The sequence below is a fragment of the Taudactylus pleione genome, unplaced genomic scaffold (genome assembly GCF_031769625.1).
Source record: "Taudactylus pleione unplaced genomic scaffold, aTauple2 ptg000095l, whole genome shotgun sequence".
NCBI lineage: Eukaryota > Metazoa > Chordata > Amphibia > Anura > Myobatrachidae > Taudactylus > Taudactylus pleione.
Window position 1 is genome coordinate 28845969 of NW_028284497.1, and position 23664 is coordinate 28869632.

General features: G+C 46.2%; 1 protein-coding gene across 2 annotated transcripts in view; it reads left to right on the forward strand.

Moving 5' to 3' along the window:
* Positions 1-1433: 1433 nt before the first annotated feature.
* LOC148526700 (fructose-1,6-bisphosphatase isozyme 2) overlaps positions 1434-23664 on the forward strand; it is a 57810-nt gene continuing 35579 nt past the window's right edge. The window contains exons 1-3 of one of the 2 annotated variants that reach the window (XM_088470285.1): positions 1434-1752; positions 11099-11261; positions 17954-18046. In XM_088470285.1, the coding sequence (XP_088326411.1) occupies positions 1583-1752; positions 11099-11261; positions 17954-18046 (426 nt within the window). In that variant the 5' untranslated portion in view covers positions 1434-1582. The remainder of the gene's footprint in view (positions 1753-11098; positions 11262-17953; positions 18047-23664) is intronic. The other variant, XM_088470284.1, reaches the window with a different exon arrangement.

Genomic DNA, 23664 nt, shown 5'->3' on the forward strand with positions numbered 1-23664 from the left:
TCAAGGTGGCCGCCTAAATACTGGTGAGCGATTATTCTCTAAGGGAACAATGGGTGGTTGTTAGTGGTGGAAGACCTCGTAGCCTGGGTTCTATACAACTTACTTGGAGTGGTCACTGGTAATCATAACAGTATCCTCTCCGACATTCGAACGGTGTTCTTGCACGATTCAACTTGTTGTTGCATGTGCTCTTCTGTGAGATTTCTGGGTACCCACCTCGCGCACACGTGATGCATTTTCAGTTCCTTTGTCACAATGTGCTGAACCCGTTCAAATGAGATGCCAAGTGAAGCCGAAAGTTAGCGGAAAGTTACCTTCTGTCATTTTGCAACATATCCACAGCTTTGGCAATGTTGACATCTGTAACCACGGTGGATGGTCTCCCAGGACGCGCTTCATCAGTCACTCGCATATTACCCTCTTTGAAGTGCTTCCATCACTGAATTACTGCAGCACGGCTAATTGTTCCTCCACCATATGCTTGCTAACATTTAATGAATTTCATTTCCGCTTTTTCCAAGTTTAACACAAAATTCACTCACATATCTCCAACGTAATCTCACAGACACGTCTTCCTCATCCGCCATGACAAAACGTACGAAGATCTTCCACTCGCTGTGACCAAATAATGAAGACTACGGCAGTCCTACCGTAGGTTCAAACACATCGATGTATGAGCTTCACAATAACCAGCATAGCATTGCCACATCTACCTATGGGACAGATAAACAGAGGCAATTAGCCCTTGTATATAGGGCTTGCATATTAAGCAGCACTTTACAAAGAATATTTATATTCATTCGGCTGAAATGGAGCTCACATTCCACACAAACATAGTGAGGACATGTATGCTACAATAAACACCACATTAAATCAGGCTTGCCTACCCTCCCGATTTGGTCGGGAACCTCGCGAATATCGGGTGCCGCCCTACCCCCTGGTTCACAATGCCAATCTTTTCGGCATTGTGAAGAGGGGGCAGAGTCATGATGACGCGATCATGCGAACTGTCCCCGGCTCCTCCCCCAATGCCTCGTAAATACCCGGCCACGCCCCCCGCTGCACACGGACATTCAGCTCCCTCCCGGAAGGAGGGAGCTGAATGTCAGCAAGTATGCATTAAATCAAGAAAAAGAATATGTTTAGGGGGAGATGTACTAAGCCTCGGAGAAGGATAAAGTACCAACTAATCAGCTCCTGTCAGTTTACAGGCTGTGTTGAAAAATGACAGGAGCTGATTGGTTGGTACTATCTCTATCCACTTTTTCTCTCTGCAATGCTTAGTACTTCTAACCCAGAATCTTATATTGAGGATGTGTGCAGTAACGGAACTGTGTCTCCTTTGCTGCAGAAGATGTCTCTCCTGAGCTCCATGCATACAAATCCTCAGCCAGCAGCTGTGGAATCCTGCCATGATATTTCAGTCTTCAGGGTCACATGTTCTCTGGAGCATTTTGCTGTGTAACTGGTGGTGAAGTATTTAAAGGGCTGTGTATAAGTGAAGTTGCTGCACAAAGGCACCACCAGCATTTTGGTGTATAAGCTTTTCTGGTCACCAAGGCACTACTCATTTTTCAGCAAAATGTCAGACAAAAGTCCCTTTGAAACGGACATGTTAACCCTTACCCGCTTTGTCATGGAAAGGGGGAGAGAAGCCAAAGGTACTGGGGAGCTGACACAACTCCTCAATTCCATGCTGACAGCCATAAAGGCCATCTCTTCTGCTGTGAGGAAAGCCGGCATTGCTCACATGTAAGTCTTTGTACTCCTAGTAAATCTAGAAATGTTGCAGTGTGTAAAGTAATTGTGTATAGATTCAATTGAATTGTCTTTTTCAAATTATTATGTCAAAGCAGCTCTATTTATACAGACATTGCTACCATGTTTCTGGGAAATCTCTCATGTCATAGACCTGGATAGTTAAATAAAGAAACTTTTTCGCTTTCGTAACTATTACATTTACATCAGGGCATCAATAGATTCAAATTGAAATATGTTTTACTTCTCTTATACCAGTGCTGAATACACTTTTCCTAGCCAGTAAGGGTCAGCTACTGACTGAGATGTCTGAGTATCACAGGTTAAAGTTCAGAACATGGGGTACACTAATATAATATAGCCAGGTGATCACCAGTCCTCCAAGTGTAGCCCTTAGCAACACAGACTGCCAAGAATCACACATGAACTTGCTGCAATGTAGCAGTGTATAGAGCAGGATCAAAATATCACATACAGATCTGGTAGAAGTATGAACTTCTAGAGCAGGGTTTCCCAAACGCAGTCCTTTAACAGTCCAGATTTTAATGATCTCCATGTGTGTGCACAGAAGGTATATAAATAAACTGACTGAGGTACTAATTAAGTCACCTGTGTTTGAGCATTGATAGCCTTAAAACCTGGACTGTGATGCCGGGTACACAAACAGGCAGATATATTGGCCGATCAATTGATCGACCAATATATCTTGTGTGCATCGCCCAGTGTGTACCAGCGATATGTCTGTGAACGACGTGCTGCACAGCCGATGCCCAATATATCTACAGCAGACTTACCTACTTTCTGGGTACCCCTTCCGGGGCAGGGGGCTGTGGTATAGCAATGGGTGGGCACTGCGGGAGCGTGGTGGTTTAATTGCGTCATCATGGCCCCGCTCCCCACTATACCGAGCCGATATTAGAGATGCTATACAGCTGTAACTCTACAGTTAGCGGCTGCTGATTGGCTCCAGCTTCTGACAGTTCCCACGTGGGCTGGTAAGTGAGTCAGAAGCCAGAGCCAATCCGCATCCATTCTGGCTGCCGGCTCCTAACTCACTGATCAGTCGGGAGCTGGTTTGCGCTGTAGGTAGTCACACACATGCAGCGCTAACTTTAGTAAATGGTTGGGGTGTCCGTTTTTTTTGTTTTGCAAAGACCCCCTGGATGCTGCGGAGACCAGCGCGATGGAGGAGGTAAGTATAGGATCTTTATTGCAGATACTCCAAACGGGATTCTACTTGGAGAAGGGGACGTGATCACCTGGCAGCAGGTAAGTATGTGTGAGTGGGTAGGTGTATGTAATAAACTTTTACTTGTCGTGTGTGTATACTGTGCTTTTTAAACTATTTATTTTACAGTGGGGGTACGGGTGTCTGCTGGCACTTGTAGTTCCACAAGTGCCAAAGGGCAGGCATGTTGGCACCTGTAGTCCCACTGTAAAATACAATAGTTTCCTTATATTTCACACTGTATTACCCCCGTACGCAATGCTCCAGGGGTAAGGGAAGAGCCTTGGGCTTCAGACCAAGCCTGGGGTTTTGGGGGGGGACCCCCTCTTGTGGGGGTCCCAATCTCCCCTGAGATCCCCGGCTTGGGCTGATAATGCTTTGGCTACAGAAGCCCGGTGAAAGGATGTCCGGGCTGTGGCATTACAGCCCGGCCGTTTTGGGTCCGGTGCTGGTGCTGGGACCCCTATGCAATTTTTTTCCCCTATATTTAAAATCGGGACTGGCCCTGCAGCCTGGTGCTGGTTCCTAAATTACGGTGGAACCCTACTCATTTTATTCCCGGTAATTTTAGGAACCAGGACTGGCTGGCAAGTCCGGGGCTGGTTAGGCTTTTGGGGGGGGACCCGATGTCATTTTTTTTATTTTTATAAAAACACTTTATATTAGGTATACAGGCAGAAACATTCACAAATCACACTATGTGTATGTTTCTGGCAAACTCGCAGCTCAGGAGGTGAGTGTTTAAAACTTTTCTATTTCACAGTGTTTGCTACAATCTCACATGAGATTGGAAACTCAATTCTTAGTAAATTTGCGAGTTGCATCTTTTTCATGTAAAGTACTTCCTAATTTGGCCGATGGTGAGTTTTTTCGAGTTTGCAATCTCACATGAGTTTTAACAGTGAAAAGAGAGAAGTCGAGTTTGTCTTTAGTAAATTTGCGAGATGAAAAACATGCCTAAACTCACGTGGGTTTGCAAACTCGCACAAACTCACCCAAACTCGATGCTTAGTAAATTTACCCCTTAGTGTGGGCACAGTGATCATTTGCTATTAATGTTTTTTTTTTTTTTATATAAGTCCACCTCCTACAATTTTATTATTAATAATATTTGGATCCTGAGGTTATATTGTTTCTTCAAACGTATTAATTATTTTCCATATATTTGAATGTACATATGATAATAAATGTGTTTATATATTTTGAAACTTAAGACATTTTCTATACTAGTTCTTACTTTTATTAATTAGCACAAGGGTATTTTTTCTGTTGTCTTTATAACACAAATGACACACAAGATATACAAATAACTAACATTACAGCAAGTGGAAACAATTACCCCTTTCAGACATGAGCAGGGGCTCCGACCTGGGTTTTTGAACACAGCTTCAACCCGTGTCTCAGCTAGGGACCCCCTTTCACACTACACCTTGGACCCGGGAAATTCCTGAGTCGACACTGTTCACAATGAACCTGTGTCTGCCCTGGCATTGAGGGCCTGATTCAGACCCGCTTGCAAGCAGGTCGATGGCCAGGCAGTGCGGGGTGCGCACTGCGCGAGCCCCAGAGCGAGCGAGAAATCACTCGCTCCGGCGCTCGCATCCAAAGGGGCGGCAGTCGATGTTGATCGACAGCTCGTCCCGTTTGGTGGTCGGGGGGGGAGTGGCTGGACAAACGGAGGCGTTCCCGAAGGAACGCCTGCCATTTGGGGGCGGCTCCACTGACATCACGAGTGATGTCAGTGGTGGGTTTCCAGCTCTATTAGAGCAGGAAGCTCACTGGGGCTTGCGGCAGACGAGACCCTACCACAAGGGTCTCGTCGCAAGGCCCAATGGTCACGACCATCGCGACCATCACCTGGCTGATCGCTAAAGCTGTGGGTGGTCACCCACAGCTTAGTGAGCGGCAAGAAGGCCGGTCCAAAAAAAAATGCCCTTTAGACCTGCGAGCAGGTCTGAATCAGGGCTTTAGTGTGAGTCATTGAAAGGGGACATTTATTTTGGCTCACAATAATGAACTCATGAAAACTGGGTGGTGATTTGGGTGATGGGTGGAGACTGCATTGTAGTAATCATTACCAACGAGTTACTACTGAGTGATTTATTTTTCTGATCTCCTGGTCACCCCTCACCACCAGTAGTTCACGCACCTCATCTTCACTGTAGTAAGCCATGGTGTCAGAAATAGGTCTGCTTCACTGTCATGCGATCTGGCGCCTGCAGTTGAGGTCTCTCCCATAGCTCAGAGGAGTAGCCAGGCGGACCGGAGGCAGCGGACGTAGGAGCGGGGCTTAAGGTAAGTATTGTTTTTGGTTTTTTTTGGGTGTAAAAGGCTTCACTATAGGAGGCATAACTTCTGGGAGCACTACTATGGGGGCATTACTCCTGGGGGCACTACTACAGGGGGCACCACTACAGGGGGTACTACTATTGGTGGAATTTCTACAGGGGGCATTATGACAAGGGGCACTACCACTCCTGGGGGCACTGCATAAGGGGCACTACCACTCCTGGGGGCACTGCATAAGGGGCACCACTACTGGGGGCACTGCATAAGAGGCACTATCACTACGGTAGGCACTACATAAGGGGCACTATCACTACTGTGGGCACTACATAAGGGGCACCACTACAAATGGCACTGAATAAGGGGCACCACTACTGGGGGCACTACATAAGGGGCACTACCACTACTCTGGCCACTGCATAAGCGCACCACTACTGGGGCCACTGCATAAGGGGCAATACCACTACTGGGGCCACTGCACAAGGGGCACCACTACTGGGGCCACTGCACAAGGGGCACCACTACTGGGGGGACTGCATAAGGGGCACTGAATAAGGGGCACTGTCAATGCGGGCACTGCATAGGGGGCACTATCACTACTGTGGGCACTGCATAAGGGGCACTACCACTATGGGGGGTACTGCATAAGGGGCACTACCACTACTGGGGGCACTACATAAGGGGCACCTCTACTGGGGGCCCTGCATAAGGAGCAGCAATACAATGGGAATTGCATAAGGGGCACTACTGCCGTGGGCATTATGTGTAAGGAGCACTACTACAGAGGGCATTATGTGTATTAGGGGCACTACTACTGTGAGCATTGTGAATAAGGGACACAAATGTGGGCATTGTGTAAAAGGGGCACTGCTGTGTGTTATACATGAATAAGGGACACTACTATGTGGTGTAATGTGAATCAGGGGTGAATCAAGATTGTGCTACTGTGTGGCGTAATTTGAATTGGGAATAGTATTGTGTGACCATGCCCCTTTCCAGACCACGCCCTTTTTCCGGCTTGCGCCTAAGGTGCACTGTACTATTATTTAAAAGGTCACGAGGGGGGATGGGGGGTGTTCTCTAGGACCACTTTAAGCACTGAGTGTGGGTCTGCAATGTTACACGGAGTTCTAACAGCAGACTATCGGGGAGGGGGGGACAGGACGAAGGCGCAGTTGGTGGGAAGTGACAAGGCCAGGATCAGCTGACGGAGCTTTTATGACCCATGGGTCAGTTAGCTGACCAATGAACACGCAGATGATCTGATGTTGTGTTGTACAAACCAACTTGCATTAATAATGCATGTAAGTGGCATGACGCCTCCTGCTGCATTACCATATTAGTGATATCGCAGCTGCTAACATGGTAGCAACTGCGTCCTTGGTTGAATCAGCCCCAGAGAGTGAATGGAAGCAGAGAGAGAAACTGACAAATAACCAAAGAAATTCAGACTTCTAAAGGAGTAATTAGCAGAAAGCTGAGGGAATTGAGCAAGACTGAGAGAGAGACAGTTACACAGCATACTGTACATTAACTGTTTTACTTGTTGACAATATTGGGGTCTATTTATGACCCATTTCGGAAAGCCCTAAAGAAAAAGGTATTTTTGTATTTTGCTAAACTTTAGCCGGCAGTGGTCATAGCCAAGTATTCCTGGCTGTAGCCATCACTGGGGTCTCCGCTGATAGCGGCCCTATGATTAAGAAGCTAGCTATTGCCTCTTTAAGGACAAGTATGGCTGCTTAACAATGAAAGGAAAAATATATTTTTACAATATTAATTGACTTCTCTCAACAGTTGAACTGAAAGCCCAAGTTCATGCCTCCAGGCCCACGTCTCATACACCAGCAAGCACACAAGCCTGTGCAGAAGGCCATTTATCCACCATTCAGAGATGGATGCAAATCCCGTCATGACTGCATATTTGTACGCAACAACTGTGCGAAAATATGCAAATGTCGCAGCCGTCTATTGAGGTGCCCAATATCATCTACGCAAATCTGAACAAATGCGTACAAACACCATTGGACACAGATCAGTCCATCATCAACCCACTGAGTTCTATGGTTACTCAGAATGGGCGTCAGAACTAATATGCTGGAGCCAGCGAATTTACGTACAAGGATGCAGTCGCTGCCTGCGACATGCCTACAAAATGGTCACAATGTCTGTGTTTCTCTAACCACTCGCCCATGATCACTCTGCGGCCTATTCTTCAAAACAAAATGGCCCGGTAACCATGCGGAAACGCTAGTTTCCACATATTTTATTTACCGGGCCATTCATCATCAGGGGTCCTGTATGGACCCCCTGATATTCAGCAAACTCCTAAAACTGAAAGTTTTCGGAGTTTGCTTCCAAGCACAGGCGCCATCTTCAGACTGCGCTTGTTCTCGGATCCCCGCTATGGGAAGGAGTTCCGGGGACGCGAAGAGGGATCCGAGCGGATCCCTCCACTGCCTCCTCACTAAAACCCCAGCGTCTGTGCGCATGCGTGACCCGAGGAGGGGAGGAGGTAAATAACGCAGCTACATCTGTAGCTGCGATACTAACCTAGGGGACAGTTGCTTTTCAGAGCAGCTGTCCCGCACCAGAGCAATGATGAATTGCTCCGGGGTCACGTTTTCCCTGCTGCAAGTTGGATACGTAAGTATCCCTCGCAGAGAAATTATTACTTAATCATCGTAGGTCATATGGTCCCTGATGATGAATAGGCCCCTCAGTGTGTAAATCCTCTCTGCGAGTGACACAGATAATCCACCAGGGAGCACGCGCTGTGCGACTCCGTCCAACTACGAAAATATCGAGTTTGCGTCCATCACTGCATCTCTGAATCATACCCTTTGTCTTCAGCTACTCACTGACATGGACCTTCAAAGGGTGTCTCCTGTGTCTCTAGTTTGTGCAGGTAATCCTCTCCTCTCCTGTAACACAGCTTATCACAGCAATCTAGGGAAAAGGTTATAGCTTCTGTATATAATATAAAGAAATAGTATGCACTAACTGTTTAAATAACATAATTAAACATTCTGCATCATGCCACAATAAAATATTTTCAGATAGAACAAGCTTAAAGTATTCTTTAATACTATATGTTGTCATTTAGCACAAAACCATACCAGGCAATATACCTATTTCAACAGACCTCTGCCTGTTTTTCACTAATCTTACAGCCAAATACACTGGACAAAAATTTTATTTTAGATGCTGAAGTCTTTTTTTTTTTCACCCGCATCCGTTACATAATTTAATATAGTTTAATTCAATGGGGAATTAATTGGGGAACAACTTGAGCAGAACACTTAGTTGCAGGTAATTTGGATCACGTCAGGGCCATCTCTTCCATTAGGCTTGTTGGGCAGTTGCCCAAGGGCCCGAAGCTTGTAGGGGCCCGCCATCCCACCCCCCTGCAGCCGCGGCCAGTTGGTAAATTTGTGATATTTTTATAAGCCGGCTGCCGCTGCACTGTATTCTGATCTAACCTCCCCCACCCCATCCCCCCCCCTCCCCGGTGACGAGTACTCACCTCAGTCCCAGTTTCACTTCGTCCGCCGGCTTCAGACCAGTCAGACAGAGTCTCTCTGCTTGTGTGGGAGGTCTGATGGGCATGCAGGAGGGTTTAATTTTATTGACCATTTACATTTTTTTCCTGTGAATGGGTGGGTGGGGGCCCCAGTGCATTGCTTTGCCCAGGGCCCACACTGCTGTTAAGACAACCCTGGATCACGTATAGGAAACTAGAAATAGAGACTGATTAAGGTTAGGCTTTACAGATTCATTTTTACCACTCCATCTGTTAAACATGAGATAGTGACAATTGTCTTAATTAGGCTTTAATATAACAACATAGGAAGGCCAGACACAAACGTTGACTACCATATGCAGCGCCCGAGGAAAACAAACTGTACCATGAGAATAATTTAAATCAGTAAACTGCATGTTTAAAAATGTAAGTAAAGCAAAGTGTGAGAAGTCTCCAGGGTTTGTTTACATTACTGTATAAAATAATGGTTGCGGTAGTATTAGTAATTAATATATATTTGCCTAGTCTCCAGGAGACACCAGATTATCGTTGAGTTTCCCAGGACTTCCAGGACAGAAGTTCCAAGCACTACTCGGGGCAGAATTGGAAAAAAATTAACAAACTGTGAAGGTGCCCATCCACTAGAAGACAGACAAAAGACTGCACGATTACGACATTGTAATCGTGCAGTCGTTTGTCAGTCTGTGATGTGCCTACACTGAACGAGCAGTCATTCAGTCTAGGCACAATCAATCATCTACTAACATGCTCAACCTGACGTTATCGTCAGGTTGTCCAGCATGTTTGCCCGATGATAGATGTCTAAAAGACCAGCAGGAGTGCGCATCACTGGTCGTTTTAGACATTTTTGCAAACTGTTTGCAAACTATTTATGAACGATATTGTTATCGTTCATTCGCTCAACTTAATCGTCTAGTGGATGGGCACCTTTACCCAATAGTTTAACTAAAAACAAAAAAATAAGAAAAAGGGTATAGACTAGGGCACAGGTTCTCAAACTCTGGATGTTTTCCAGGTCTCCTGACATAATCACAATTGAAATAATTAGCTTCACCTGTGGATCTTTTAAAATGTGTCAGTGAGTAATGAGTACACCTGTGTACCTGCTGGGTGACCTGCAAAACATGAACTGTGTGGGGTCCTGAGGACCGAGTTTGAGAACCACTGGACTAGGGGACAAAGAAAATTCAAAGTTTTTTTTTTTTTTTTTTTAAATTAAGCCTGCCCCTGATATTTAGCCATTTTTTAGGCAACTAATAGCCCTTTTACACTGCTGCAATTACCTGGGTTATTGCTGGGTCTACCCAGGTCACAGCTCAGTGTAAAAGGGTCCCTAAAAAATAACCGTGGTCAAGTGGCCCGGCAATCCGACCCAGGTATCTACCTGGGTTGGACCCAGGATGGAACTGTGTAATGGTGCAGTGTAAACGGCACAATCCAGGTTATCCGACCTGGGTCATGCCTAAAATTAGCTTATTGGTGGTGGTGCAGACACCTCCCACTTGTTTTGACCTCACAAGTTTAGCAGGGCAGACCCGGGTTCAGTGTGAAAGGGGCTGACCTGAGAATAACCCAGTTCGATGGTGCTGTGTAAATGGTGTTTGTCCTGGTTCTGACCTGGGTTGGAACCATGTCTGGAAACCCAGGTCGGACCCGGGTTTTTGGTGGAAAAGAGGTAGAAGAAATGTCTCATCGCTATGAATTACCGCTTATTTGTCCTATTTAAATAAAGTTATTAAATAAGCTGTTAGACTCAAGTCATGTTTTTTTATGTTAGCATTCTCCTTATTTTATTGGACCCCCATCTTTTATCATATTCTCCTTACCGTACCCAATATGTTGGTTGCTGCGGTGTTCCGGAATCCCAGATCTTTTCTCAGTTGAAAACCGGTAAACAGGATAGTAGGTTGGGATTGTTACTGCAGCGCTCAACTGAAAAACAGAATATTCCCAAATGCAGATTGTGCAAATGATCTACGGAAACTGAAATGGTACATTTAACAACGAGTTTTATCATATGCAATGATAAATGGTGCTCCAGCCAATCAGCTTCAATTATCATTTTTCAACAGATGACAGTTAGAAGCTGATTGGCTGGAGCACCATTATCATACGCAACAAGTTTTAAAACTAGTTGCGTATGATAAAACTCGTTGATAAATGGGCCCTTCTCTTCATATACTTCAATTTTTCTTTAGAGTTGTTTCAGCTGTAACATATCTCCTAATGTTAAAAATGACATGCTTTCCATGTCTATCTGCTGAAATGCTTAATCTCTACAGGTTTGGTATTGCGGGAAGTGTGAATGTGACTGGTGATGAGGTGAAGAAACTGGACGTTCTATCCAATGATCTTGTGATTAATATGCTGAAATCCTCTTACGGGACGTGCGCTCTGGTTTCTGAGGAAAACAAGGAAATCATCGTTGTTCCAAAAGAAATGAGGGTCAGTAAATATAATGATGCTTAAAGGAGATTGTAAAATATGTTATGAAATACAGTGCCTTGCACAAGTATTCACCCCCCTTTGCATTTTTCATGTTTTGTTGCCTCACAACCTAGAATTAAAATGGATTGTTTGAAGGTGTGCATCATTTCATTCACAGAACATGCCTACAACTGTGAAGTCGTGTTTTTTTTTTTTTTTTTTTTATATTGTGAATCAAACAACATTTAGGACAACATAACAGAAAACTTCAGCGTGCATAACTATTCACCCCCCTAAAGTTAGTACTTTGTCGAGCCACCTTTTGCGGCAATTACAGCTGCAAGTCGCTTTGGATAAGTCTCTATGAGCTTGCCACATCTTGCCCCTGGGATTTTTGCCCATTCCTCAAGGCAAAACTGCTCCAGCACCTTCATGCTTGTGAACAGCAATCTTCAAGTCTGACCACAGATTCTCAATTGGATTGAGATCTGGGCTTTGACTAGGCCATTCCAACACATTTAAATGTTTCCCCTTAAACCACTCGAGTGTTGCTTTAGCAGTATGCTTCGGGTCATTGTCCTGCTGGAAGGTGAACCTCCGTCCCAGTCTCCAATCACAGGCAGACTGAAACAGGTTTTGCTCAAGAATATCCCTGTATTTAGCACCATCCATCTTTCCCTCAAGTCGAATCAGTTTCCCAGTCCCTGCTGCTGAAAAACATCCCCACATGATGCTGCCACCACCATGTTTCACTGTGGGGATGGTGTTCTTGGGGTGATGGGATGTGTTGGGTTTGCGCCAGACATAGCGTTTTCCTTGGTGGCCGAAAAGTTAAATTTTAATCTCATCTGACCAGAGCACCTTCCTCCATACATTTGGGGAGTCGCCCACATGCCATTTGGCAAACTCAAATTGTGTCGTCTTATTTTTATTACTAAGTAATGGCTTTTTTCTGGCCACTCTTACATAGAGCCCAGCTTTGGTCTCTGTGCTGCCTCTCTGATTAATGCCCTCCTTGTCCGGTCTGTGAGTTTTGGTGGGCGGCCCTCTCTTGGCAGGTTAGTTGTGGTACCATGTTTTTTCCATTTGATGATGATGGATTTGATGGTGCTCCGGGGGATCATCAAAGATTTGGATATTTTTTTATAACCCAACCCAGAATTGTACTTCTCAACAACTTTGTCCCTGACGTGTTGGGAGAGCTCCTTGGTCTTCGTGGTGTGATTCCTGTTGCTGAGTGGTGTTGCAGCCTCTGGGGCCTTTCAGAAAAGGTGTGTTACTTTATACTGACAGATCATGTGACACTTAAGCTGGCCATTCACGCTACAATTATCAGGGCGATCCGCCCGATATCCGCGGGTCGCCCTGATAATTGTAGCGTGTGTGCGGGCGACCGAGAGTTAAATATTGCTCGGCCGGGCATGCCGGATTGTCCAGCATGCCCGCCCGATGTGATATTTAAGGGTAAACTGTCAGCCGCATCGGGCAGTGTATGCCCAGCCGCGGCCGACAGACATTTCCTGTGTTCCTTCCCATGGAAGGAACAGGGAAATGTCTCCTCCCCCAGGGGCGGAGTGCAGATGTCGGCCTGATACACTGTGAGTAATCTCACAGTGTATGCCACGGACATCTGCGGCTGGCAGGCTGCCAGATAAAATGTCTGTCAGTCTGACAGGCATTTTATCTGGCCGTGTATGCCCAGCTTTAGATTTCACACAATTGGACTTCATTTCACTAATTATGTGACTTCTGAAGGCAATTGGTTGCACCAGAACTTTTGAGGGGCTTCACAGCAAAGGGGGTGATTACATATGCACATGCCAATTTTCAGAATTTTATTTATAAAGATTCTTTGTTATGTATATTTTTCTCATTTCACTTCAGCAAATTAGACTATTTGTGCAGATCCATCACATAAAATTCAGATTAAAAAACAAAAAAAAATTACAGGTTGTAATGTAACAAAAAAGGTAAAAAGCCAAGGGGGGTGAATACTTTTGGAAGGCACTGTACATTTATTATTTGCATGTGCTTTACAGAGGAAGAATGACATTCCAAAATGTGATAAAACTGATTCATTACCAATTCATATTTAAGCTCATGTTTGACAGGAAGTCTTAAGTTGAGTACACATCCACATCGGGCAGTGTGTACCCGCTATGTTGCAGACTATGCGCGCTCCCACACGTCATCAGTGACATCGCCCATCTGACCTGCATGCAGCTCCGATGGGCGACATCGTCAGCCTCCGCTGTTGTTCGTCGCTGCCGGCATCGGTAAGTGTGTACGCAATTGTTGATGCCGGGACCTGCTGTGGGCGACATTGTGCTTAGTAAACATCATTAAGTGTGTACCCAGCATTAGACAATAATAATGTGTTACTATAATACATACTCAGAGGTTGAATGGCAGGACCTAAACTGTGCCAAAATGCTGCTCTACAACTGGGACTTTTGACTTTTAAATGGAGCTGTGACACTTTATGGTCCAAACCTTCGCTGTGTCCAATGTTTATAAAATTGTTGTATTATCTGGTCATGCATATCCCAATTAGTCCACTCTGTTACTTCAGACAGAAGTATAGATGCATACAATGCATGGTGGCTGAAACATGGCCTTAGAAGTTATGGGGGGGAAATGTAACAAATCTTAGCAAGACAGAAAATGGAGAAGTTGCTCTTAGCAACCAATCAGCTTCTGTCATTTTTCTAGCACAGACTGTAAAATGACAGTTAGAAGCTGATTGGTTGGTACTCTCTCTAAAATTTGATAACTATCCCCCATATATGTTTTTTTATTATTTTTACCTAGCACCATACTTGCCTACCTTCCCGATTTGGTTGGGAGCCTCCCGAAAATCGGGTGCCGCTCCCGACCTCCCAGGAAGGCAGGCAATCCTCCCGGCTGCCGCCCACCCCTCTTATCCCCCCCGCACTTACCTTAGAAACCCCCGCAGCGGTTCACATTGAATCACGTAATTTTGGCTCCACCCCCCCGCTTTTCAATGCCTGTAATATCGGCATTGTGTAGCGGAGCAAAATGACGCGATTGTGTGGCCCCGCCCCCCGCTCCACCCACAAACACACATCGTCTGGCCGGCCCCGCCTCCTCGTGATGGCCACGCCCCCCTGTAATACCGATCTGGCTGCTCCTTCCCAGAAGGAGCAGCCAGAAAGTCAGCAAGCCTGCCTAGCACCAATATCCATTGTTTTCAACCAAACGACTTTGGTCATAACCAGATGATATCGCAGATACTGGGCCTCATTTACTAACAAGTTTTATCACCAAAACGAGTGATAAATTTCACTGTGTGATAAATGGTGCCCCAGCCAATCAGCTCCCAACTATCAACTGTTAAAAAAATGACAGTTGGGAGCTGATTGGCTGCAGCACCATTTATCACACACAGTGACATTTATCACTCGTTTTGGTGATAAAACTCGTTAGTAAATGGGGGCCACTGTACCTATCATATTCAGCACAAGCAGCTTGGTATTAAATGAATTGTACATGTCACTTGTACTCCATGAGGAATAACCTTATATTCTGTCAAAACCTAGATTTGACGGATCATGCACCTTAGTTTAATGTAAAATATGTCAGGAAAACAAAATTCCTCATACATAAATATATTTTAAGACTTATAATGCTTAATTGAATTAGAATATTTTTGCATCTGCAAAGATCAATTTGACAATTATTTTTCTTTAACCAGCTGATGTTGTCGAGAGTAACCATTAGGTGGCATTGTTGTTTAAGGTACCAATGGTCTCCTCTAATGTACTAACTATGGTATATATGTTTGTCACCACTCATATGATTGTAGTGTTGATAAACATTAATGAGATGCATTAAGTGGCTTCAAAATAATGAAACAACTCATTACCCTTCTATAATATTGCAAGCATATTCTATCATGTTGCTTAACATTTTCTGGCACACTATTGTCCCTTGTTTATATATGGGTGTGGTACAAAATGAACATACATTCTGAATGATATAGACGGGAGGTCGAGATGTCAAATGTTTATGCATCTCCCAATGTCAACAAAGGGTACTGATTATGCCAATCCAGAGTTTCCCAAACACTGTAATCAAGGCACCCTAACAGTCCATGATTTAAGGATATCCATGTTTGTGAACAGATGATATAATCAAACTGACTTAGATACTAATTAAGTCACCTGTGCTTAAGCATAGATCTCCTTAAAATCTGGACTGTTGGGGTGCCTTGAGGATAGAGTTTGGGAACCATTGACCTAATCCTAATCTTAAAATTGTGAAAAATCTGCTGTTCCCATTCTGCCATGTTACCATTCTGAATGAGGACATGATGAACGTATGCCGTTTATATAGTGCTAACATATTGCACAGCCTTAGACGGGGACCTTTTACAGGCACATCAAATCCTGCAACAGTAGATATTAAAAAATCAAATTTCCTTTCCCAGGAATAATACAAACACGCACATGTCATACACTAATTTAGGGCCTGTTTCAGGAATGGAATAGAGTAAGATAGAGCAAGTAACTCTGACAAACCATGTTGCAATGTAAGGGGTGCAAATACATACATTTTAGTTTTTTGCATGTGGGGTAAATACTCCTGGAACCCACAAATGCTGTAAAGCTTTATATTTACACCACAACTTTATGCCGCACCTCACCCTTCCGTGCCGACCTGGCTGCCCCCTCCAGGAGGGGACAGTAAGAATGTCGGCAAGTATGACATAAAATCACCGAAACGTGTGGTTTTGCAAAACACACATTAATAAGTCTTCCCACAGACTTTAATATGCTAGCAATCTTGCTGGAAGCAGCTAATATAACCACTGTTTAATCATCAGGGCAGTGGCGGAACTCCCAGAGACAATGGAGTCACTTGCCGCCGGTTGCCAGCCCTGAAGGGGGCACCTGGCTCCATTGTCATCCGGCCACTGCTGAGGAGGAGCTGCATGGAGAAGGAGCGCCGCTGATTGGCGCTCCACCTCCAGTGGCGTAACTACGGAGGATGCAAGAGGTGCGGTCGCACCCCCTGCACCCTCCATTTGTCGGGCGACCGCTGAGTGTGTTACCATCGGGTGCCCGCTCCTTGTTTCCTCCATCCCCCCGGCGCCAGCGGCAGCCGGAGCTCACTACTGAGCTTCGGGTCCCGCAGTGCACTATGGGAGTGACGTCATGACGTCACTCCCATAGTTACGAGGAGCGGGCGTCGGGGACGGACGGCAGCAGCACTGGAGCGGGGTTGAAGGTAAGTTTTTTTTGGATATGTGTGTGTGCGCACAATATTGGGGGCACTACAAGGGGCACAATACTGGGGGCATTACAGGGGGCTTAATACTGGGGGCATTACAGGGGGCTTACTACAGGGGGCTTACTACTGGGGGCATTACTCGGGGCTTACTACTGGGGGCACTACAGGGGCCTTACTACTAGGGGCATCATATGAGGGCATACAGGGGCCTTACTACTATGGGGGCCTTACTACTATGGGCACTACAGGGGCCATCATATGGGGGCACTACAGGGGCCTTACTATTGGGAGCACTACAGGGGCCTTACTACTGAGGGCACTGCATAGAGGGACTACTACTGGAGGTACTGCATAGGGGGACCATTACTGGGGGGGTACTACATAGGCAGGCACTGCATAGGGGGACTTCTACAGAGGGCACTGCATAGGGGGACTTCTACTGAGGGCACTGCATAGGGGGACCACTACTGGGGGCATTGTATAAAAGGGACAGCATAGGTGGGCGGCGGAAGCTGGGGAGGTGGTGGTAAATTCTTATTTGGGGGGGGGGGAGCACCAAAATGTATATTGTCTCCGGGCACCTGGGATGAAGTTATGCCACTGCATCAGGGCCAACTTAATTCAGGAGATTTCACAGAAATCTAATGCAAATGGATATCTATCGGTGCAGATCGCAGTCCCCATTATTATCAATGGGGACTGCAATCTGACACCTATGTACCAAACTCCGAAGATCAGCTGTCCCTGCATTCGCTATCATTGTTACTCTGGTAGCAGTGAAAACTAGCACTGTTCAGTCTGACTCAGTCGTGCTGGTGTGCATGTGTGAACTTGGGTTCAAGCATGCATACAGCGAAGGTTCCTGCTGTCAAGCTCAGAACATTTTGAATTTTACTTTAGAGCTTGATGAATTTTGGTTCTCATATTAATCGGGACTGACAGGTTAACAGGAGATATATTCTATGTCACCTTTATAATGAATGGCCCCGATAATTTCTACAGAAGTGTTTCTGTCTGATAATTAAAAGGGCATTGCTTTTACTAGCTGTGTATTGCTGATAAAAAGCATTGCCCTTATAAATATCGGGCAGAAACACGAACAGAAGTGACTTCGTAAAATAAACCCAATACTTTTGTGGAAATGAAGGGATAATGAATAAACCCCTTAATGGTAATAATAATTTATAATTTATTTATAAGGTGCCATAAAATGTATAATACTTTAGACCGTTTGTGGCTGCTGTCTTGGTAATTTGCCTGCTTTCCCTAAATAAGGTAAAGGTGCAACCCGGTTACATTTACAGTAGTTTATATTTTTTACTTTCCCAATCATATACTTTGACACTGATTGATTATGCATTTGTTTGTATAACCGTGTGCTACCACATTTTTTCCAACAGATTCTTTAGGGAAATGTTAATTAGAGGTAAAATATATTTGTTTGCATTTTCTTTCAGGGAAAATATGTTGTGTGCTTTGATCCCCTTGATGGCTCCTCTAACATAGACTGCTTAGCATCAATTGGAACAATATTTGCTATTTACAGAAAGGTAAGAATTCATTATGTCACATTTATCTTTTCCGTCAAAAAGAAGAATGTAGAGTAACATATGACCTTGCAGCAAAGTGCATTATACGGCAGTATTTCAGTACTATAGCTTTAAAGATACATGTATCAAGCTGTGTATATTTAACTTAACTGGCGGATGCAGAGTGAGACCTGGGCCCATTTGTGTAGTGTGTATATATAAGCTTATATAAATTCACAAAGCGCATGCCCAGAAATCAGGGGAGCGTGGCGCTGCATTCTACTTATGGTGGCCCCGTCCCCTACTATTTAAAACTGCATTTTAGATAGGGGATGGGGCTATGTATCATCATGGCCCTACCCCTACTGTTAAAGCTGCTATCCACGCCATTATACAGCGGGGGGCGGGGCTAGGTTGCTGCGAATCATGTCAACCAAGCTCCTGGCTGCCCACTTCGGTCTGGTAGACTGGCCAACTGTGTCGGGAGGCCATGAGAGCCCCCCAAATGCGGGAGAGTTGGCAAGTATTGTCTAAGAATATGTGATGTATAAATGGGGATGGGTACGGGATGCCGGCGGTAGGGATCCCGGTGGTCCTTATCCCGATGCCCGCATCCCGACAGGGTTAGGATACAGACACCTGTTAGTAGGTATTCTAACCATCCCTCCCTGGTGCCTGAACCCCTAACCTCCCCCCCTAGTGCCTAAGCCTAACCCTCCCCCCAACCCCGCTACGTGTCGGGATTCCGTATAAATACTGTATATACAGTTTCACCATAATTATGGGCGAGATGTACTAAGCATCGTATCCGTGATGCAGTACATTCCCCTATCTTCGGGTACATACCGCAGTATGTACCAAGAATGTCGCAAAGGACAACTCTCCCAAGGGGGAGCGTCCAGATAAGGTGGCGTTACCCATCAGGGTGAAGCGCTTAGTACATTTAGGGAATGCGGTAAAACCCCTGAAAATTGGAGAAGCATAAGTACATTTGTAGGTATACTCACCACTTGTGATGAAACAATCCGCATATACAATGCACATTGTATAGTAAATACATGAAAGAGTGGACAGTGGACCTGATTCAGACCTGCTCGCTAGGATGTGATCGCTCGTTGCTGGCCGATGTTTGCATTCTGCGCTTGTGTATGTATCACATTGCGCGTGTGCAGTGGCGGATCCAGGGGGGAGCACGGGGGCCCGTGCCCCCCCTGTCGTTTCTGGCACTTTTTTTTTTTTTTTTTTCCGGAAACGCAGAGCAGCAGCAGCGGGACACTGAATGGGCCCGCAGCAGCATTGACAGCGTTACTTACTAATAAGTCTGGCTGACTCATTACATCACTCTGCGGCCGGCCGCATGCTGTAACAAAGCAACAGCAGGATGTGGCCCGGCCAGAGAAGAGGAGTGGGGGTCCTCCCCTCCTGTTTCCTTCCTACCATCCTCTTAAGCCCCACCCCTCTGACGCTGCTAATTACCGGGGCTCCGACAACACGATTTAGTGACCGACCCCGGCGCGGAAAGGTTCCTAGGAGCCCAGCTTTCCCAGCCCCAAACTGACCGCACTGGCCGCCGTCTGTGGCAAATAAAAAGGGGGGGACAAAGGGGACACCCATACCGGGCGTCATGGATCAGAGGTGCCCCGATGATAAGGGACAAAAAAAAAACGGGCCAGCAGCACCTAATTGAACTTTTTATATGGCTGCTGTGCTGTGTTGTTACAGCAGCCGTCCAGCCAAAGTCCCGCCCACTGGCACCATCACATGATACACACACCGAGACATGCAGGAGCTGGTAGTCATCCTCCTGCTGCCTTCCTGATCCTCTCCTATAGGCTTCCTCCCCAACTTTCCAATTGCGGAATCAAAGACCCCCCCCCCCCCTTGCATCATCCCTCCGCTCCTCCCCCCCCCCCACAACACACACTTCTCCTCGTCGGTCAGTGCCAGCTGAAGAGTATACAGTAGGGACACAGCCTCAGCATTAAGGTAAATTACTATGTGTAAATGACTATGACTGTGTTATTGTCACTTTTAACATCAGCGCGCGGCAAGCAGGCGGGGAGTCCCCGGATCTCGCTGCTAGTGTCTTTCTTCCCGCTGGGCTGATGTGGCTGTGAGTGCAGGTGGTTGCGGCTCCCCCTAGGGGTGCACGCCGACCTGCAGGAAGATTTAAAGGGCCAAGCACAGTCCCCTAGTGACATCACAGGAGGCGCCTAATTCAGCCTTCTGGGTGCACTCCTGTGCCAGTGTATAGTCTCTCATATCATACTCCAATATTCCTGTCTCTAGTGATCCCTGCGACTTGTTACAGACCCTTCGCTTGCTTTTGACCTGATTCCATCCCTGGTACTTCACTTGGTATTCTAGTGGCCTTGTTCCTGACTCTAAATTGTCTGATCCCTGGTACCGTCTAGTCCGTCAGATTCTGATGCAGTTTGTCGAGTACGTCTGTACGCCTTCATTGTACACCGCTCAATTCTAGAGTATACCAGTACCTGTATCAGGGAACCAAGTCTGAGGGCCACGACCTGTGTGTCGGATGCAGCTAAGTCCAAACCTCCTTACAGGGGTCCTTGGTGAACACCGCCGACACAATAGACTTCGCACCTCAGTACCGGGTCTTGCCAATCCCGGGCTAGCATCTACTATTCATCCATGAGTTGTGACACCCTCCCACTATCCTACCTTTCCCACAGCCTAGCCCTCCCCTTCGCACGCCTAACCCTAACCCTAACCTTCGCTATACTGGGCACACCCCCGGAGTGATGCAATCAGGATTTCTTGATAGGCCATGCCCCATTTGTTAGGCTTCGCCACGCAAGGTGGGCTGAAGAGTGCACACTGGGTTTTGCCTCTGTGTCTCATACTGTTCATATTAATTTGTTAGGTGAATTTGGAAGTAAGGGGGTGTTGGGAATCAAGTTTTTATAAACATGTTTCTTATTTACAGTTCTCTCATAAATGCATATTTATGAATTATAGAGTATTAAATGGAACTGGCTCCTCCAGATCTTTCATGCTGCACAAGAGATCTGGAGATGCGATGAACAATCCAATGCAGCGCTATGCGTAAGTGGGGGGCTTGCCGGCATATCGGGCGGTCAGGCGTTGGATTGTTCCAAATGTGGGGACCGCCCGATATGCCGGCCATCGGATTGGCTGTCGCACCACCGGCTACACATCGTACCATGTGTAGCTGGCTTTACGCTCCTATTTTCTAGCAGTATTACTTACCTTTCCAGTCACCGGCTTCTGCGCTTGTGTGCCCTCACTCTCTTTTGGGAAATTTTTCCTCAAATTTCCCCTGAACCTACCACCCTCCAGTTTCAGAACATGTCCTCTTGTTCTAATACTTCTCTTTCAAGGAAGGAGACATTCTTCAACGAAAGAAGTATTCAAACAAGAGGATATGTTCTGCAACTGGAAGGTGATAGGTTCAGGGGAAATTTGAGGAAAAATGACTTCACAGAAAGGGTAGTGGACAAGTGGAATAGCCTCCCATCAGAGATGGTAGAGGCTAAGACAGTAGAGCAATTTAAACATGCATGGGATAGACATAAGGATATCCTTCAGAAGAAGTAAGGATCAATAAGGGTTGAGGTAACAATATGTTTAAAAATGGGGCAGACTAGATGGGCCAAGTGGTTCTTTTCTGCCTTCAAATTCTATGTTTCACTTCAGTATCTCTGTCTTCACCCTCCCTGTAAGTACCCCTCAGTGTCCCTGCCCTCACCCTCCCTGTAACTCCCCCCACAGTGTCCCTACCCTCACCCTTCTCGTAACTTCACCTCAGTGCTCTGCCTTCACCCTCCTTGTAACTCCACCTCAGTTTTTCTGCCCTCAAGAGTGACGAATTGGGGATGTCACGAGGACATGCCCCTCCCGGTCAGCCACGCCTCCTTCGGCGCGCGCATGACAACTCTACCTGCACTTGAGTTCCCTGCCCTTCCCCTGGTCTGGCATGAACACTAATAGGAATAACATTAGAAATCTTTGCTGCCTAAATAATGATCACAGTGCCAAACTTCCAAGGTAACATAAGTTCTGGTAATGGGTTGGAACTGGGACCACCCATTATCAAATGTCTAGTTTCGTCTATGCCCTTACCATATCGTGGTGCCCCCCCTGTCATTTTTTTCTGGATCCACCCCTGCGCGTGCGCGAACTACTGAGACAGACCGGGAATCACTCGATCGCTCAGCATAGACAGCCCAGTTGAATGAGTGACAGGAGAAGCCGTTTGTGGGTGGTAACAGGGGCAGGCCACTAGAAACGGGGGGGTGGAGGTATGAACGCAGGCGTGCCTGTGTGTTGCAATGCCGTTTCATAGGCGTGCATAATTAACAGGCAGCGTCATTGTACACGTCACCTGGTTGTATTTCACACTGAAAGGATCTCAATGCTTGCGGGCAAGTATAGTCAACCTTAAGCGCTGTAAGCACATCCGATGGTGCTCGATGTACCAATGTTTTCATGCACTTCCTGGAGATGACGTACGCAAGTGGGCGTCTTATGAATGACTGGTGGGTGTCTACTTATACAAAGTGATCGCTCGCCAACACATAGTGGGCGTGCTAATGCCTTGCCAAGCAAACGCCTGCCTTGCTGGGCGTGCGCTGGATTTACATACGCTGGGAGCAAGCGAGCGCATCTAGCGAACTGCTCTGAATCAGGCCCTGTGTCCTAAACCCCCTCCTGTCTGCAGAGCCGGTGAAAGGCTTCTAGACACCCTAGGCAAAACTTCTGTCTGCACACCCCCCCCCCTTCCCCTTTGCACAGGTGGAGTGTCTGATAAGTTTTGTTTGGGTTGGGTATGAGATCCTGGCGGTCATGATGCCGCTGGTCAGAATACCAACAGCGGCATCCCAACAGTCAGAATCCTGACACCCATAAGGACAAAAGGTAAGTTTGACCCTTACCCCTACTCCTCCCTCCCTGGTGCCTAACCCTAACCTCCACCTCCCCGCACCCTAACCCTATCTCTCCCTCCCCAGGGCCTAAACCTAACCTCCCCCCTCATCGCACCCTAAACCTGACCCTCCCCTTTAGTGCCTAACCTTAACCCCGCAGCCTAACCCTTCCCCTAACATCAGATACTTACCTTCGGGGTGCCGGGTCAGAATTCTGGTGCCGGGATCCTGACGCTGTCAGGATTTCGGCGCCGGTATTTGGACTGTCTGCATCCTGCACGCCAGGATACTGACTACATCCCGTTGTGTATAAATACTTAATACATACATATATTCACATATATACACATAAATACATATATACACATTATATGTACACAAAATATATATATTATTATTATCGTTTATTTATATGGCGCCACAAGTGTTCCACAGCACCTTACAAAGTACATAAATAAATAGATTGATTTACAGTGACGTACAGTACAGTACAATACAATACATTACAGGACATGGATAATATACATTGCTACATTCGCGACCATAACACCCAGATAAACAACAATGCAAAGCAACCAAGCGTTAGGTGCCCTGGTACAGAGTAAGAAGTAAGGAGAAGCACAAGAGGGTAGAGGGCCCTGCTCATAGGAGCTTACATTCTAAGGGGGAGGGACAGACAAACAGGGATAACACAGATGGGGTAGGCAGGAAGGAGTATGTAGCATCAAG